Below are 18,216 nucleotides of genomic sequence, written 5' to 3'. Positions count from 1 at the left end.
AGAAAACCCTATATCACAGAGGTGAGATGTATTTGTCTCTGGGTAGAGAGAAAGCCTAGACCGGTCCTGCTGGTGGAGAGAACAGAAATTGTAATGCTCCCAGTTTACTCCAGCCCTCCACCTTCTACCCTCTTCCTACCATGGGACTGGAGCTCATCATCCCCTCTCTGCAAAATCAGCAGGAGCTAGAACAGATTGAGACTATGTTCATATCCAGCTGAGGCCAGAGGTGGCACAATTTGTACCATACTCGAAGGGGCTGGGATTTCATTAATTCCAAGGCGGGGAGGTATGTTCTGAGGAAATGGAAGGGACGTCTGATATTGAAGATTAAAGAGATTTGTGGAGACAACACTGGGAGAAGTGGAAAGAAGGAGAGAGTTAGGGAATGAGGGAGTATCAAACATCCTGAAGCCCACCCAGAGAGTACGTACCTGGAGCCCAGATCCCAGTCTTTCCTTGGACCCTCTCTCAATGCTTCAGCAAAGAGGCTCTTAAGCCTCCCACAAGGCCCTGCTTCATTGCCTACCTCTCTCAGCCTCACTCAATCAGCTTCTCCCATACTGGCCTCCCTACTGTTCCTTGAACACACCTAGCACGTTCCCACCCCAGGGACTTTGCACCTCCTTACTCTTCAGGCAGACTGAAAACTCTTCCTCTAAATATTCAAATGGTTCACTCTCTCTCTTCATTTGGGTGTTTCTCAAGTGACAGCTCAAAGATGCCTTCCCTGACTTTTCTATCTAGAATAGCATCCTCATCAGACTCCACTTGTTTTAATTTTTCTTCACAGCACATATCACTACCTGACAGTCTCCCCCAGCAGCATGTGAGCCCCATAAAGGCAGGGACTTTGTTTAGTTCACTCAGATATTCCTTGCACCTTGAATAGTACCTAGGACACAGATGATACTCAATAAATATTTTCTGAATAAATTAATGAACCAAGTTCAGTGATGACTGGACCTGTCTGATGGCTAATTTTAGGTGCAAACTTAGCTGGGCTATGGTGCCCAGATATTTGCTCAAAATGTATTCTAGATGTTTCTGTGAGGGTGTTTTTGGATGAGATTAACATTCCAGTTGGTGGACTTTGAGGAAAGCAGACTCCCCTCTATAATGTGGGTGGTCCTGATTGAATCAACTGAAGACCTGAACAAAAAGGCAAGTGGGCATTTTGGAGCAGACGGCCTTTGGACTTCACCCGCAATATCAGGTAGTCCTGGTTCTACAGGAGATTGCATTTGAACTCCACCTACAACTTTTTACTGAGTCTCCAGCCCCCCCTAGTCTCCCCTATCAGCTTTTGACTTGCCAAGCTTAAAATAAATCTCTTCATGTACATATCCTATTGGTTCTTTTCTCTGGAGAACCCTGACTAATACAGTCTCTAAGTCAAACTGTGCTATCTTCTTTACTAAAGAATTCTTCCCATTAGCTCTCTACTCACTGGTTTCCACAACATGAGTCGGGGAGCTGAAGGCTCTGCATATTTTTGTCAGATCTGCAGGTAATATTGCTCCAGGTGACCTTCTTCCCCATGGCCAACTAAATGGGGACTGGAGAATGGGGGAGAGAATAATGAAACATATTTTTTAAAGATTATAGCCAATTACTTAGAAACCGGCACTTAAAACCATCTGGAGACTTTATCTCCTCTTCATAACATACTATTTCATTGATATTTCATTAACTGGAAGGCTGATCTACATCTTAACCTGTATATATCCTGGAATGGTAAGGAACATAAAATATCAAACATACTAGGTATGTTTATATTCTGGATTTTTGGCGGTTCCCATAGTATTTATATGACTAGATATGACCACAATTATAAAGTCTACAGCATGTGGTGTGTTTTCACAAGATGCTCCAGGTCAATGCTTCCCACCATGCCCTTAAAAAATAAAAAATAATTTTAAAAAACAAACAAAATTCCCTACCCTGGTACCATTTCGGATCCTGCCGCGAGAAAGTACCTCTTTCCAGCATCCCCACAGCGCTAGGGCGGCCTTTAGAAGATATCGCTCCGCCCCTCTCCCCGCCCCACCCCGCTCCCAACCGGGGGTAGGAGGGCGCCCTCCCAGCCAATCAACACTCAGCAGGGCCCTCCTCCGGCGCGTGTTTCAAAGGCCCCCTAGGAACCAATGAGCGGTTAGAGGCCGAGCCAGGGCAACGGAGTAAGAAACAGGGAGAGTGTCCGATTGGTTCCAAGAAGAAGCCTCGCCCCACCTCACAGAAGGATGTACCAATGAGCTGAGCGGAGGGGCAGACGGCGCGGGGCGGAGGCTGAGACGCTGGTGCTGCCCGAGGGAGGAGGAGGCCTGTCTGGATGTTGGGCGGCCAGTTATGAAGCCGGTGAGTGGGGCCGGGGATTGGAGGAACAGAGCCGCAGGGATGGGAGCGGTCCCGAGGCCAGTTATTGAGCCCGGGGACAGCCCCAGCCTGGTCGCGACACGACTCGCGCAGTAACCGTCCAGGGAAAGGGAGGTGGCGCTTCCCGGGACCTGCGAGAAGGATGGCAGCGAAGGAACAGGGTCGGAGGCGGGCGAGGGGAAGACGCACATTCGCTGTGCGCCTGTTGTGGGCTGTGAGCTGTCGTATGCGGGGTCTCCTAAGCCTCATGACAGCCCTGCCAGAGAGGGCTGAGCCCCGTTTTACGAAGGGACTGAGGCATAGAGAGCTTAAGTGTCTCCGTGCATCATTCAGCCTGATACCCCAGCCCCAAAGCATATCCTGGGATGCCCTGGGCCCCCTGGGGAGCAGTCCTCTCCGCGGACGGGGAAATCTTCCTGAAAGATGATTAACCGCTTGTGGTGTGTCACCACGGCCACCATCCCACGGGGCCACCTGGCACTGCGTCCCTTTCCCTGGAGTTAAGAATCTCTGGGCTTGGGGAAGCGGAAACATCCAACTCTGTTAGGATTTGTAAAGCTGGCTGGGAGACCCTGAGTGAATGGGCCACACAAACTGAAACTCTGGAATCATCAAAACTGCCTTAAAGGAAAAGAAAGAAAAAACAGGCTTAAGGAGCTGAAGCCCCACCTGACTCACATCACCTACCACCAGAGCTGACAACCTGTTGAAGGGGCTCCATTTGAGTTGAGTTGCTAATAATAATATGGATAGATCCAAAGCAACTCAAATCCATGGCCTAAATTGGCTCTGTAAAGCGATCTGGTAGTTACAAACAAGACCATTATAGAATAGAATATAGCTTCAGAGCTAGAAAAGACATTAGGCGGTTACACTTGCTAATCCCCATATTTCCATGTGGAGGGACATCAGCTGTCCTTCACTCCTGGCCTCTTTCTACACTTGTCCACAGAAAGGGAAGAGTGAGTGATCTGATCTCTGAGTTTGGGAGGAACTGACACAAGTAGCTCAACCCTTCCTTCCCTTCTCTTTGCAGAGAGTACCAACCATCTGAGGTGCTCTCTGCCACAGGGGAGCCGTGGGTTGTCCATCACTGCCTGTGCCTGGGTGGATAAGTCCAATTCTGGAGTGAAGAATTGACAAGCCCACTTGACCTCAGCTTTAAAGCCACATCCTCCATCCTCCATCTGACACGCAGTAATAAAACATATATTGATCTCCATTTGCCTCTCCATTGTCTCATCCCTCAGTTGGTTCCAACTAGGAAGTAGAAGAAAGGTGTGTTTTTTATTGGTCCTATAACACATCTTCCATGTAGCAATGCTTCCCACGTGATTTTCAACTCCTTAGATCAGCACACAAAGTTCATCTCAGTCTCTAGTCCAGTGATTCACAAAGTTAGGGACATGTTATTCTACCTATACTCCCCACTCACCCACCAACCAAACTGCTAGGCTGTTTGGGGGTTATTTATTGAGAAATGGGGTAGAGAAAACTACTTCTTTAGCTTCCTCTTCTCTGCTCTGATGTCACAGTTCCTGGATACAGTCAGCTCTCGGTGTCCGTGGATGCGGAGGACCAACTGTCCCATGTTGGTCCGTTTTATGTAAGGGACTTGAGCATCTGGGGATTTTGGAACCCGCGGTGGGGAGAGAGGTCCTGGAACCAACCAATCCCCCCTCCCCCGCGGACACCAAGGGACTATACTGTACAAAGCCCTTTCTCTTTTTGCCTTAATTGCCTTAACTTCTCTATCTGCTTAAAAACCTCCTGCTCATCGGTCAAAACCCAACTAATGGATCTGTCCTCTGTGAAGCTTTCTCCAGCTGCCTAAGCAGTCAGTCACTCCCTTGTCTGCTCTGAAGGGCATAGTGCCATTTTAGCACTTCTAACTTTTTTGAATCTATTTACACATTGTCTCTCCAATTATACTGAAGGCAGGCTATTTATTTTATGGATCTTTGCATCTCCAGAGCTTGGCAAATGAAGGTGTCCAAGAAATGTTTGTGAATGAATGAATTAATAAATCTCCTCACTTTATAGTTTTGGAAAACTGAGATCCAGTAGAAACTGACATCACTTGTCCAAGTTTATACAGTAAGTGGCAGAGCCAAGACCAGAAGACAGGTTTCTTGGTTCCCAATCCAACACTCTTTTCCACTACATGGGGCTGTAATTATTAATAGGACAGTAAACAGCAATAGCTTATTATTGATACCTCTGATCTCTCTGATATTCCAGGTTGAGTAAATTGCAAATATGCATCAGTTTGTCTTTAAGCAAGGATCAGCTATACTAAAACTATATGTAAATATTCTTTACAGTTATTTAACATAACTGATTTCTTTTGAAGCCTAGTTCAGTGCAAACAAGTGAGTTTGACTCATCAGACGAAGAGCCTATTGAAGATGAACAGACTCCAATTCAGATATCATGGTATGTTAACCTTTCTGATCAATGATGAGCTAAAATATTTGATGGGTACATAATAATCTTTGTAGAATTTAGTCTACATATTGAAAATGATCCTCTTCTGCTGATTATATAATTCTTATCTTTCTTATCTATGGTAGAATAAAGCTTTTTTGGGGGGGTAGGGGGAGTGGTGTGAGTTCCTTCCTTATACATTGAGAAAACCATAGTAGAAACAAGGAGTTAAGATTGGAATGATCTCCCATCTAGTACCAAAACCTTCTTATTCTTTTACGACAGAAGAATAGTGTACCAAACGTAGGATGAGATATCCTATGTTATCATTTATTCCAGTCCTAGAACTACTTGCCACAATAATGCATCTATCAGCAGACCCTGTTTAAGATAAAAGCCACATCACCATAGATACAATAACAAAAACAAATGTTCTTATATAAAATCAACTTCTGAATTTTGGCAGTGACTTACGGTTACAGCAGGTTCTCTACAATCCCTGTAAGTGTAATAATCTCTCTCTTTAAGCACTGACCCTGCCGTAGGAAGAGAAAAAAAGTGTTGTCCCTATAGTTCTTTTGTTCTGCCATCAAATAGCAATTAACTTTCATTTCCCCTTCTAAGCCCCCTTCGAACTCAAAAACTCATCTAATTTTCAAAGTCAGGTGGTATTTATACAATGCCCCATATTTTCCTCTAAATTCATCTTCTGTTTTGCAGACAAGGTGAGCCTCTGCCCGCTTTGTCCCCAAGTACTGCAAATTGGGAATAGGATTTCTTGAAATTATTTCATTTTAACCAAAATCCATTACAACAAAGAATAGGTAGCCTGTGGGTTTTATTCTATGAAATTGTGTCTGTTTAAGGAAGTCCTATAAAGAAATCTTAAAATAGTAATGTCGAATGAATGCTGGAGATGAAATTAATTGTCAGATGGTCATTTTCCAGCTTATTTCCTAAGGTTACTAACACAAAATATCTCAGGTAACAAACCACAGGGTAACTTAAGTACACTTTATACTAGCTGTAAGCAACCTAGGCATTACTATATTTAAGTTAGTTAGTTTAGGTTAGCTTGCCACTTTTAAGACTTAAATTGCAACAAAGCAAATGATAAGTTCCTATTTTTAAACTCCTAGTCTTTCTAAGCCTTTTTGTGACCAATACATTGATATTTAACTATGAATTTTTGTTTTGTGACTGCTGTAAAACTTTAAAACACCTTCATTTAGTGGCAGGCACACACGTTTGTATAAATGTCCATCTATAACTTTAAATTGAACTAAACTTGATAACATTTTATTCCTTTCAGGCTACCCCTGTCACGAGTGAATTGTTCTCAATTTCTTGGTTTATGTGCTCTTCCAGGTAGGTGACACTATTGATATATTAGAAATTATTTTTTATATAATTCTCTGTACTGAGCAGTAAGAGAATTTCACGGACTATCAGCATAAGAACTCAGTTCTGGAAACCCTCTTGGTGGGCTGTAGATAAAGGCACATAGACCCACTCTTCAACCCTTCCACATCCACATTCACAGTTCTGCATTTCTGATTTACCTATCTTAATAAAATGTAACACAAGGGTACAATGTGAGGCTAAGGACTACAGCCAGGTACTTGTTACAGAAAGGACACAGAATAAAGAATCCTTGGATTAAGAGTTCCTTCAGCTGGGATCTATGAATCCCTGGAATTATATTCCTAAGAATATAAGAAATTTAAATTCCCATTCAGAATGGAATTGAAGCATATAAATGATCATGTGTAATGACTTTCTACAGTAGCTGTATATGTGTTTAATATACTTGTTACTTATGACCAGAAACTGACTCTTTCACTTGCCTTGTTACTACTTACAGGTTGTAAATTTAAAGATGTTAGAAGAAATATCCAAAAAGATACAGGTAGGTGTAATACGACAGAACCATCTTAATAGGTTCTTAAAAAATAATACTAAAAATCTCTTTGTCCAAAAGAACAAACGGTAGTCTCTTCTGAATTTTCCAAAAAAATGTTTGGTATTTCATAAAGTTTCAAGCTATAGACTTATTCTAATATGTGAAGAGGTATTTGTGAAGGGCAAAGAAGACTCATCATTTACTAAACATAGTGTTGCTTTTCACTGATTGTTGTAGTTCTATACATAAAAACTGCATTTGTGTTATAATGTATAAGTTGGAGGGGGAAAAGTATGTAAATAGAAAGCTGACATTGCACTGCCCAGATCTTTAAACATACTGTTCTTTGCAGACTTGACTGTGATACTGGAAATTAAGCCTGAGGTGGGAACCCAGAGGTAGTATTGAAATTGTCCATCCCACATAGAAAATTTACAGAACCAGTGTCTAGGTGGAAAAGATGGAATAGGGTCTGATCTCTACATGCCCAAGGGTGTTCTTAGCCTCAAGTCTAATAATCCTACAAATATCCTGATAATCTGTCCCAATTTGGAATTTATATATTGTATGATACTAACAAATTTAGACTTTCAAAATATTTTATTCTGGTTGGCCTGGAATATCTCAAGCCTAATAGTCCTACCAATGTCCTTATGATAAACCAATACAAAAATGTATATATTGTTTGATTCTGACCACTATAGATTTTATAAATCTTAAAATTCTGTCCTAGTTATCCTAGAATATCAATTTGCTAATATACTTTCTTTAATTTACCTACCAGAAAAGACTTAAAAGGCTAATATATTAGTTGACCCTTGCAGTATTTGTAAAGATTTTCTGCTCTAGAGATACCCACCATGGTAGGAAATTTCCATTTGGAGAACATTCAGTTATGAGCAAAATATCATTTAAATCATTGGTTCAAGAACCAATCTTGCACATTTTGGAAAGCCCTATTCATTTAGTCTCTTCTGTAAAAGGAGTTTCCAATTTTTTACCAAACCTCTTTTTTCCTCCAATGAAATATTAAATGGAATCCAATATACAAAATAGATGACAGTGTCTGAAGGGGGAGACCTAGACTCTCCCGGCAGCACTTCCTGTGTCCATCCTCAGAGTCCTTTCTGGGAAAGTTGAAATCTACTATATAATAGAAATTATTCAATGCGTGCAAGAGGCAAATAGGAAATTACCTACTGTCTTAAAAACGGTTACGGATGTCAACTGCAAGTTAAACCCTTTTACAAGTACAAAAGCATAATAGTATTATCTAGAGCAGCACTGTCCAACAGAAACATATTGGGAGCCACAAATAGAAGCCGTCTATATACTTCTGACATTTTCTAGGGGCCACATTAAAAAAGTAAAAACAGGTAAAATTAATTTTAGTAACATACTTGATTTAACCTCATATAGGCTAAATAGTATCGTTTCAATGGGTTTTAAGTATAAAACAAATTATTGAGATAGGAGTTTTTTGGTACTTGGTCTTTGAAATCAGATACGTATTTTACATTTACAATACATCTCAGTTTGGACTAGCCATATTTCAAGTACAGGTTTAGAGTTTCGTGATAAAAAGTACTTTGTACTTAAATAGCTAAATGTCCTAGGATTTAGTGGGTGGGGAGAGAAAAAGGGGAATCAGATGAGTCAGAATTATTCATTATGAACCAAATGCTCTGTAGTGAATATTGCCCTAAGGAAGCTCCAGTGAACAGAATGGCCTGCAGTACTCTCGCTTGGTTCATGTCATTATACTGAAATTCGCTAAGTCACATAATTTTCATACAGCTAATGCTTTATTTCCTAGAAACCTAGTCCATAACATTAAATACATAATGGTGCGGTACAGTGCAAATATAGGTGACAATACAAGAGCTCTGGCACCATGGCTATGCTGGAGATTTTATATACAGTGCTTAGGGCAAAACAACATAACAGAGACTTGTACACAGCAAACACCATTGATTTGGTGAGAAGAAAATGGGAAAAAATGTTCTATCATTCCTTCTTATTTTGAAATATTAGGTGTTTTACAGTTTATTTTAAAGCAGTATTTATTGTAAAAAAATATTTTTTTCAAAACAGCAATATAATGGATGTCTTAAAATCCAGTAAAAAAACATTTTGACTTATAAAGTCAGGTTTCATTTTAATAGCCTTTTGGTTCAGATGTTTCTAATTACTATTTTGTGCTTAGTGACTTGGTTTTTACCCTAGTTTGAAGACAGATCAGTATTGTTTTAGATTATCAATGAGCACTTCAAAGGTTATCGTTTGTTTGGCTTAAGGAACTTAACTCCATATTTTCCCCCCTGACTGTATTTAAATTTGTAATGTTTTGTCCATGTGTGTCCTTGTGTATCTTGGTCTATTGGCAGAAGAACTAAAGAGCTATGGTATACAAGACATATTTGTTTTCTGCACCAGAGGGGAACTGTCAAAATATAGAGTTCCAAACCTTGTGGACCTCTACCATCAGTGTGGAATTATCACTCATCATCATCCGATTCCATTTGGAGGGACTCCTGACATAGCCAGCTGCTGTGACATAATGGAGGAGCTTGAAATCTGCCTTAAAAATAACCGAAAAACCTTAATACAGTATGTTTTCCTTTTCTCCATATATTACATGAAAAACGTCCCAGTCAAAATGATTTCTCAAATTATTGCATCCTTATGCAGTTATTACCTACCTTATAGTTTGTTGCAAGGATCAAAAGGAGATAGTACATGAAAAGTACTAGCACCATGCCTGGCACAGAGCAAGCACTCAGATATTTGCCATTATTACTTTTGAAGAGTAAGGACAATAAATGAGTAGATTAGGAGATTTTTAGGATAGGGTAACAGGCTTTTTTTTTTCTTTCTTTCTTTCCTTTTGTCTTAGACCTTTACTCATAATTTTGGGACCTTCTCCTTCCCGAAAAGGTGAGGGCATCATTCTTGTTATGTAACACCATACCTACTGGTCGGCCTTTCGGTTGTTTAGTTTCTTCCAACAGCAAGAAAGTCCATTTTTAAAAAATTAGCAGCAAAGGAATTATCCCTAAGCAATGAGCAATCCTAAAAACAGAACTTGAAAATTATATTTGATGATATGAATTTGCTACCTGAATGAAGGAGGGACTCTCATCGTTTGTCAGTGGCTGCAAATAAGCTGCTGGTATGAAAGTTTAAAACAAAAGAAAACGGATTAAGGGGAAAAAATGAGGAGAAAAGAAAAAAGTAGCTTGGAGAAAGGAAGAAGAAAGTGACAATCAGCAGTAGACAGTAGCATTGGAAAGACTCTAAGTGGTGCCATGGAAAGGAACATTAGTTACACCAGAAGTGAGACCCACAGAGCAGAGGGGAGCCGGCCACAAGGAGAAAACTATAGACTTATTCTAATATGTGAGGAGGTATTTGTGAAGAGCAAAGAGAACTCATCATTTACTAAACATAGGTCTTTGTGCTTATTGGGTTTTTTTTTGATTTTTTGTTTTTTGGGGTGTTTTTTTGTTTGTTTGTTTTTTGCATCCTAATCTTCTTAATCCTTTCTGGAGCAAGATAGAGCATTAAGTAGTGTAATAGCTCAAAAGCTCTAAGGTCATTGCTTTGAGCTAGAAAGTATACAGACTATACCAAATAACTGAGTAGTCTCAGGCACCTAGGAAAAGGGAAAGCCCAGCCAGCTTCTCTCTCCTTAGACCAAGGGCCCCAGGGCTTCATGCCAGTAGCTCATGTTCTGAAAGCAAACCAACCAGTACAAGGGTCTTTGGGGACACATATCTGTTTGTGACCAAACTAAACTCTGATACAGAGAACTATCACCTGCAAAGTAGGGGAAAAAGAACTAGAAGCCATCCTACATCCTACAGTTTCCAAACTTTATAGAAACACATCATCTCTCATCTAGTACTAATTGTAGAAGCAAAATTTTAGAACAAATACAGTTGCCTGTGCTAAATTTTCTGATAAATCTAAGTAAAATAGCATTAGGTAGTTAGATGGAGCTAGTGAAAAATATTTTACAATTTTTGAACCCATTTTCAAACCAATTCTGAGATTTTTTTTTCAAACGAATCTTTGAAAGCAGGCTCTACTGAAAGATTACTAGAGATCAAACTAGCTCAGTTTAGAAAAGCTGAACAAAATCTGCTCTAGCAACTTCTAGCAAACCAAATGCTCTGGTGTTTGAATACAAACAGAATGGAAAGGTGGATGGGCAATCTTGCATATGTCAAATGCTTCAGGCTCCCATAAAATAAAGCATCTGATGACTGGAAGTTTTCATTGTCCTAGAGCTTTCAAAGGTGTTCCTACAGCGACTAATGTTTGTTTAGACAAAGACGATTTTCTATCCTTTCTACTATCTTTGGGTGCCCACACTGCTAGACAGCTCTAGAGTTTATCCCTCAGAAACAGGGTCTGGTACATTTTTTTCCCTGTTCTGTTGTCTGTCCTCCCTGGACATTTTTGTTCCTTTATAAAGTCAGTGAACACTGCTCGCCTATTTTGTTACATCATTTCCTGCGGCTGTTGTAACAAAGGACCACAAACTGGGTCGCTTAAAAAACAGAAGTTTATTCCCACCCACTTCTACTGGCTAGAAGTCCAAAATCAAGGTGTCAGCAGGGCTATCTTCAGTCAGAAACCCTGGATAGAGTCCTTCCTCACTTCTTCCTAGCTTCTGGTGGTGGCCGGCAATCCTTGGCATTCTTTGGCTTATGGCTGCATCACTCCCCTCTGCCTCTGTCATCACATGATTCTCCCTGTGTGTCTGTGTTTTCATATGGTGTTTCCTATTATAAGGACACCAGTGATATTGGATTAGGACCCACCCTAATGACCTCATCTTAACTTGATTATATCTGCAAAGACCCTATTTTCAAATAAGGTCACATGCATAGTACCAGCGATTAGGTACATATCTTTTTAGGGGGGCACAGTTCAACCCATAACACCTACTATGTATGAAACATTGTGAATATAAAATACACACTCTAGACACAGTCCCCACCCTCAAGGAACCCACAGCCAACGACACTATCATGTAAGTGTAATAATACTCAAAACAGGTGTATATGAGGCAGTACACAGGATGGCAGTGGTTCCTATGGGGGCACAGAGGCATTTCAGAAGTTGAAATTTGAGCTAGGTTTTGAAGGATGAGTAGGAATCAAACGGGAGGAAAGATAAAGCTAGCAAGATATAAAGTGGTAAGGCTTCCCTGGTGGCGCAGTGGTTGAGAGTCTGCCTGCCAATGCAGGGGACACGGGTTTGGGCCCTGGTCTGGGAAGATCCCACATGCCGCGGAGCAACTGGGCCCGTGAGCCACAATTACTGAGCCTGCGCGTCTGGAGCCTGTGCTCCGCAACAAGAGGCCACAATAGTGAGGCCCGCGCACCACGATGAAGAGTGGCCCCCGCTCGCCACAACTAGAGAAAGCCCTCGCACAGAAACGAAGACCCAACACAGCCATAAATAAATTAATTAATTAATTTAAAAAAAAGATATAAAGTGGTAATCTTTTTTTTTTTTGGCTGCGTTGGGTCTTCGTTGCTGCGCGTGGGCTTTCTGTAGTTGTGGTGAGCCGGGGCTACTCTTCATTGCAGTGCGCGGGCTTCTCATTGCAGTGGCTTCTCTTGTTGCGGAGCACGGGCTTTAGAGCGCAGGCTCAGTAGTTGTGGCGCACGGGCTTAGTTGCTCCGCGCCACGTGGGATCTTCCCAGACCAGGGATCGAACCTATGTCCCCTGCATTGGCAGGCGGATTCTCAACCACTGTGCCACCAGGGAAGTCCCAAAAGTGGTACACCTTAATCTTGAAGAAAGCCACTAAAATGTTCTACCTCTCTCTACCTTTATACAGTAGAGCCTCGTCTCTGAAACAGGCCTACAGCTGGGACACTTTGTAGAAAGCAAGTTCATCAGTTATCCAGGGGTCAGTACCTGTTTGGTCCTCTGTTTCACATCCTATCACAAGACATGTATCTACAGCTCCATCTACAAATACACCACAGTAACTGATGCTCATAATGAGTTGTCAGCACTGAATTAGGATCAGTACACCCTCTGAGAAAGGAAGTATGGAATACACTTTTTTTAGGATCTTTGAAACTGATTAAAGTGAATGGTTTTATTGCTTAAGAATCAGTCCTTGTTTTTCTAGAAAATCCAGTTATGCAGAACTGCTCATTTCTTCACAATGCTACATAATAGCAGCTAACGTTCATTTATTTCTTACTGTGTGTCGAGCTCTGTTGTGAGCTTTACAAATGTTATCTCATTCAGTCCTCACTGTGACATAGGTACCGTTGCTGGCCCCATCTTATAGGTGAAAAGGCTGAGGCCCAGAGAGGTTAAATAACTTAGGTTCACACATCTAATAAGTGACAGATTCAGGATTCAACCGCAGGCGGTGTGGCTCCAGAACCCAGGCTTTAAACCTCTAGGATACACTGCCTCTTTACTCTTTCTAGATGAATGAAGAATTATCATACGGACCTGTCCCATAACCACTAAGGTTTTGTTTAGAGAAAAATTAAGTGGCAGTTGGTAAAAGTAGTCTGATTTCTATCAATTTAGTAACATGTTCCACTCCTCAGATGTTTAAAGAGGTCAATAAAAAGGCCCTGCCTTCTTTGTCCCTTATAGGTGTACGGAATACCTCCCAACAAACAAATAAGCACACTTTGCTCTTGATTGATTTATTCGAAAATATTTATTAATCTCTGGGTACAAGGCACTGTGCTAGGCATTAGAGTAGAAATAGAAGGCAGAAAAAGCAAGTCTCTGGTTGTAATTGTTGGGATGGAATGAAAATGTACAAACTTCAAAACTGTACTTCCCTTTCAGCTGCTATGGAGGACTTGGGAGATCTTGTCTTGGTAAGAAATATATTTCTATTATTCAGTTTGTTTTTTTTTACCTCGAAGTACGAAAACTCATGTTTCTGGGCCATATGCTCACTTTGTATGAAAATGAGACAAAACACAATATATGTCTGCTAAGACCCAAAGGATTATTTAAGGACCTAAATTTAGTGTTCCCTAGAAAGGCTGGGTGGGAGTCAGAGGTATTTTCAGCATTGTTTTGGAGGATTCTACAAAACATAATTTACAGGTCTTAGCACCTGCATTCTTGTGTTTTGTTTTGTTTTCTAATGTTCTCCCTTTGCAGGTGTTAAGATATTGACAGTAACTTCTAAATAATATCCATGGGTAACATAAGCATAAAAACAAAGTTATATACGTTAACTTTAAACTTTTAAAAAATGTATTGGGGGGGAAAAACAGCTAATGAAATACCACAGTGGGAGTAAGAGTTATTCCTTTTAGTGTTGGACAATATCAAAATTACAAAGTTTTGTGTTTTAAAGACATTATCAAAATGAAAAGACAACCCACAGAATGGGAAAAAAAAATACTTGCAAAACCATATATCTGAAAAAGGACTTACCCAGACTATATAAAGAACTCTTACAACTCAATAGTAAAAAGACAATTAAAAAATTTTAAAATGGGCAAAGGATATGAATAGACATTTCTCCAAACAAAATATACAAATGACCAATAAGCGCATGGAAGAATGTTCAACATCTTAGTCCTCAGAGAAATGCAAATCAAAACCACAGTGAGATACCACCTAACACCCATTAGGATGGCTGTTACCCAAAACATGGAGAACAAGCTTTGGAGAGGATGTAGAGAAACTGGGAGCTAAATACACCGCTGGTGGGAGTGAAAAAGGTGCAGCTGCTTCGGAAAACAGCCAGGCAGTACTTCCTCAAACAGTTACACACCGAGTGACCATACGACCCAGCCATTTCACTCCTAGCCATACACCCCAAAGAAATGAAAACAGGTCCAGACAAAACCTGTGCACTAGCACTTAGAGCCACATTATTCATAATAGCCAAAAAATGGAAACAACCTAAATGTCCATCAGCTGACAAATGGATAAACAAAATGTGTAGCCATACAATGGAATATTATTCACCCATAAAAAGGAATGAAGTACTGATACGTGCCACAATGTGTATGAACCTTAAACACATTATGCTAAGTGAAAGAAGCTAGTCACAAAAGACCACGTATGATTCCATATATATGAAATGTCTAGAACAGGCAAATCCATAAGGACAGAAAGTAAATTAGTGGTTGCTTAGGGGAGGGGTGATGGGTGATAGAGGGATGATAACAAAAGTATACAGGGTTTCTTTCTGAGGTGATGAAAATGTTCTAAAACTGACTGTGGTGATGGCTGCATTTAACTGTGAATACACTAAAGTCCACTAAATTGTGCACTTTAAACGAATGAATTGTATGTGAATTATAATAACTCAATAAAGCTGTTTAAAAAAAAAATGAAGCCAGCGTTAAATTTTAATTCAACCACAGTCATTTAAAATCATAATTTGTCAAAAACACATACTAAAAGGCCTCAGTCTTTTAATTCATTTCCAAAACTCAGTCTTCTCCACCAACAGAAGTCTGAATTAAGTATAAGCATATCATTAATTTATAATATACTATAAGAATATATATTACACATAGTATACAACTTTTGTCTCATGTTCTGTTTAGTAGCCGCTTGTCTCCTCCTATACCTGTCTGACACAGTGTCACCGCAGCAAGCCATCGACAGCCTGAGGGAGCTGAGAGGGTCTGGAGCAATACAGACCATAAAGGTAAGGCGGGTGACCGTTCTCGTGAGGCTGTGGTCGGGGGCAGACCGTCACAGTGTTACACCTCATCCAAAGGGTAATGAAAATCCAAAGCATTCTATTTTTCATGTATCACCTGTTTATATTTTGATTTTTTTTAAATTTACTTTTTTTTTTTTAGAAATTCACGTTCTTTTTTATTTATTTATTTATGACTGTGTTGAGTCTTCGTTTCTGTGTGAGGGCTTTCTCTAGTTGCGGCAAGTGGGGACCACTCTTCATCGCGGTGCGCGGGCCTCTCACCATCGCGGCCTCTCTTGTTGCGGAGCACAGGCTCCAGACGCGCAGGCTCAGTAATTGTGGCTCACGGGCCCAGTTGCTCCGTGGCATGTGGGATCTTCCCAGACCAGGGCTCGAACCCGTGTCCCCTGCATTGGCAGGCAGATTCTCAACCACTGCGCCACCGGGGAAGCCCTAAATTTACATTTAAATATAACCTGGACGTCTGAAAAAGTTCAGTTTTTCAAACAAAATAATGAAAAATTTGAACTTTCCAGTTTACTCTTCCAAGATCTACTACTGTTCAGTGTTTGCCCATTCTGTCCTGGGAATGGATCCTCTCACCTGGAAAAATGAGGCAGTTACTATAAACTTGGTAGTTTCCTGGGTATATTTTTGACCAAAAAGATCTCATGAAGATCCTATTACTGTATCACCAAAACATTTAACAAAGATAGATGAATGACTATAATAGAAAAAAATGTAAAACCATGCTAATTACCCTTTGCTGTGGATAACCTAAGTGACATCGTTCACATTTACTTTCTCTCTAACACCAAAACACTGCAGTAGCAAAGCCCCAAGGATATTATTGATTTGTAGATCTGTAAAGCTAACTTGCCTTCCTTTCCCAATTACCCAGTCTCAACTTTAGGACTAAGTCTGAGGAGCGGGTTCTGAAAACAGAGAAGCAGCTCCCTTTATTATCTGTTTTTAACAAATGCTGCTTCAAATTCAACATGTTCCCAAGTGTCTCTGTGACACAAAACAAAATACATGATCAGACATATGTATATGCATGTTTTACATCTTTAATCGTAGAGAGAATTAAGCCCACATTAATATGGGCTGTCAATTTATCACCTCAGCATTCTGGGGCAAACGTGCTTTTTCCATCTCTGTGCTGATGTAAGTTAGCAGTATGCAATTTCAATTTCTGAACAGTAATACAAAATGAGATTCTTGGCAGAGTGAGAATATCCTCTGGGCAGCTATTAAAACTCCAAATGAATTATTTATTTAAAGATTTTATTTTGCTTATCTGTTAAGATTAGTGATTTTATTTTAATATTATCTACTATGAAAATTGTTCCAAATGGATTTTATCATCACAAAAAGCAGAAAACTAAGGCTTCTGTAAATTAAGAAATAGATTTTCTTGAATACGCTGCTGTTAATTGCTGCAGAAAGTGCCCTCTCCCCTGTACTTACTCCCCAGGGGAAAATGCATTAGCAAAAAGAGTATCTTTGTGTGTTTTTAATCTTATTTCCTCCTGCCAGTAAAGGGAGAAAGGATTTTAAAGATTTATAAAACATTGCTGTTATTTCATGCTACCTCCTAATTTTTAGAGATTTTTAAAACAAGTTTTTCACACTATATGTAGCTTTATTGAAAGATAAAACTTCCTCAAGATATAAATACCTCCTTATGCAAAAGGATGTAGAACTGTTTTTATCAAGTATTTTTTTGATTCTCGATTCCGACTAGTATGACTACTCTGGTAATTAGCTTTCTACAATGTATTTCAATATATCTTTACTTTTTTCAGCAATATAATTATCTTCATGAGTTCCGGGACAAACTAGCTGCACACCTATTATCAAGAGATTCACTATCAAGATCTGTATCTAGATAAAAGAATTTCAAATAGCATATATATATGACGATGGCAGAAATTTGAGTTCTCTAATATTTGTATTGAAATGAAACTACTATTGTTATCAAATTGAATGTAATGAATGTAGATGTGTATGTGCAGATATTCTTAAAGCTCTTATTGACAGATTTCATTGTGTCTCTTTCATCTCTTATAGGAGATAGAAAAACTGCTATACAATTTTCCTTTTAAAAATGCACTAGCTGCTCTGATATATTTTACCTGGAGGCAGTGCTGAAAAAAGCATATGGAAAAATACATATATATTTTTTTACCACACTCTTACCTCATATTATCGGTAACTACTGGGTAGCATATGACATAGTAATACATATGAAAATTGGTATGAGTAGCCATGCTAAAATTATTTAAATAACTCTTACTTCTTTATTCCTTTGAAAATTTCTCCTACTGTTTTCTCTACTTCATAGACATACAGAATTGTGAGGGATCCTATGAATCATCTCGTCACCTCCCTCCCAATACCAGATCATCCCTACAGGTGTTTATCCAGCATTTGCTGGAATTTTCCAAGATGAGGAATTCATTGGTTCAGACAGCTGCTGTTTTTACAGCATTCATTTTTTCACCCTAGGAACTACACAGAATGAACTTAATCCCTCCTCCAAATTTATTTTATAAAAGCACTTATCTACAGATTAAGTCTCCAGTTCTCACACTCCTTCACTTCACTCTATGCTACTGAACATGTCTTTTTGTCTTTAAATTCCATGTTGAGCTACCGAAAGTAGTCATTTGTAGACAAGGATCATACAGTGAGTCAAAGTTAAAAGAGACCTCAGTGGTTTTACTGCTGCAGAGTGCCATGGCTCTCTTGGCTACTGGAAGTCACAAAGGTGACCAACAGTCAGAGGCACTTCCACACAAGACAAAGCAAATTTCACTACATCAACCCTTA

General features: G+C 39.8%; 1 protein-coding gene across 1 annotated transcript; it reads left to right on the top strand.

The window, feature by feature from the left end:
• Positions 1-2,248: 2,248 nt before the first annotated feature.
• CDKN3 (cyclin dependent kinase inhibitor 3) lies at positions 2,249-17,430 on the top strand. The gene is made up of 8 exons (XM_082450519.1): positions 2,249-2,358; positions 4,730-4,812; positions 6,116-6,171; positions 6,668-6,712; positions 9,094-9,316; positions 13,551-13,582; positions 15,281-15,384; positions 17,190-17,430. The coding sequence occupies exons 1-8, from the start codon at positions 2,350-2,352 to the stop codon at positions 17,274-17,276; spliced, it is 639 nt and encodes a 212-aa protein (XP_082306645.1). The 5' UTR covers positions 2,249-2,349; the 3' UTR covers positions 17,277-17,430.
• The last annotated feature ends 786 nt before the right edge of the window (positions 17,431-18,216 follow it).

Source organism: Balaenoptera physalus, assembly GCF_965194825.1.
Source record: "Balaenoptera physalus genome assembly, chromosome: 2".
In the NCBI taxonomy this organism is placed as follows: domain Eukaryota; kingdom Metazoa; phylum Chordata; class Mammalia; order Artiodactyla; family Balaenopteridae; genus Balaenoptera; species Balaenoptera physalus.
This window is presented reverse-complemented; position numbering and strand designations above follow the sequence as displayed.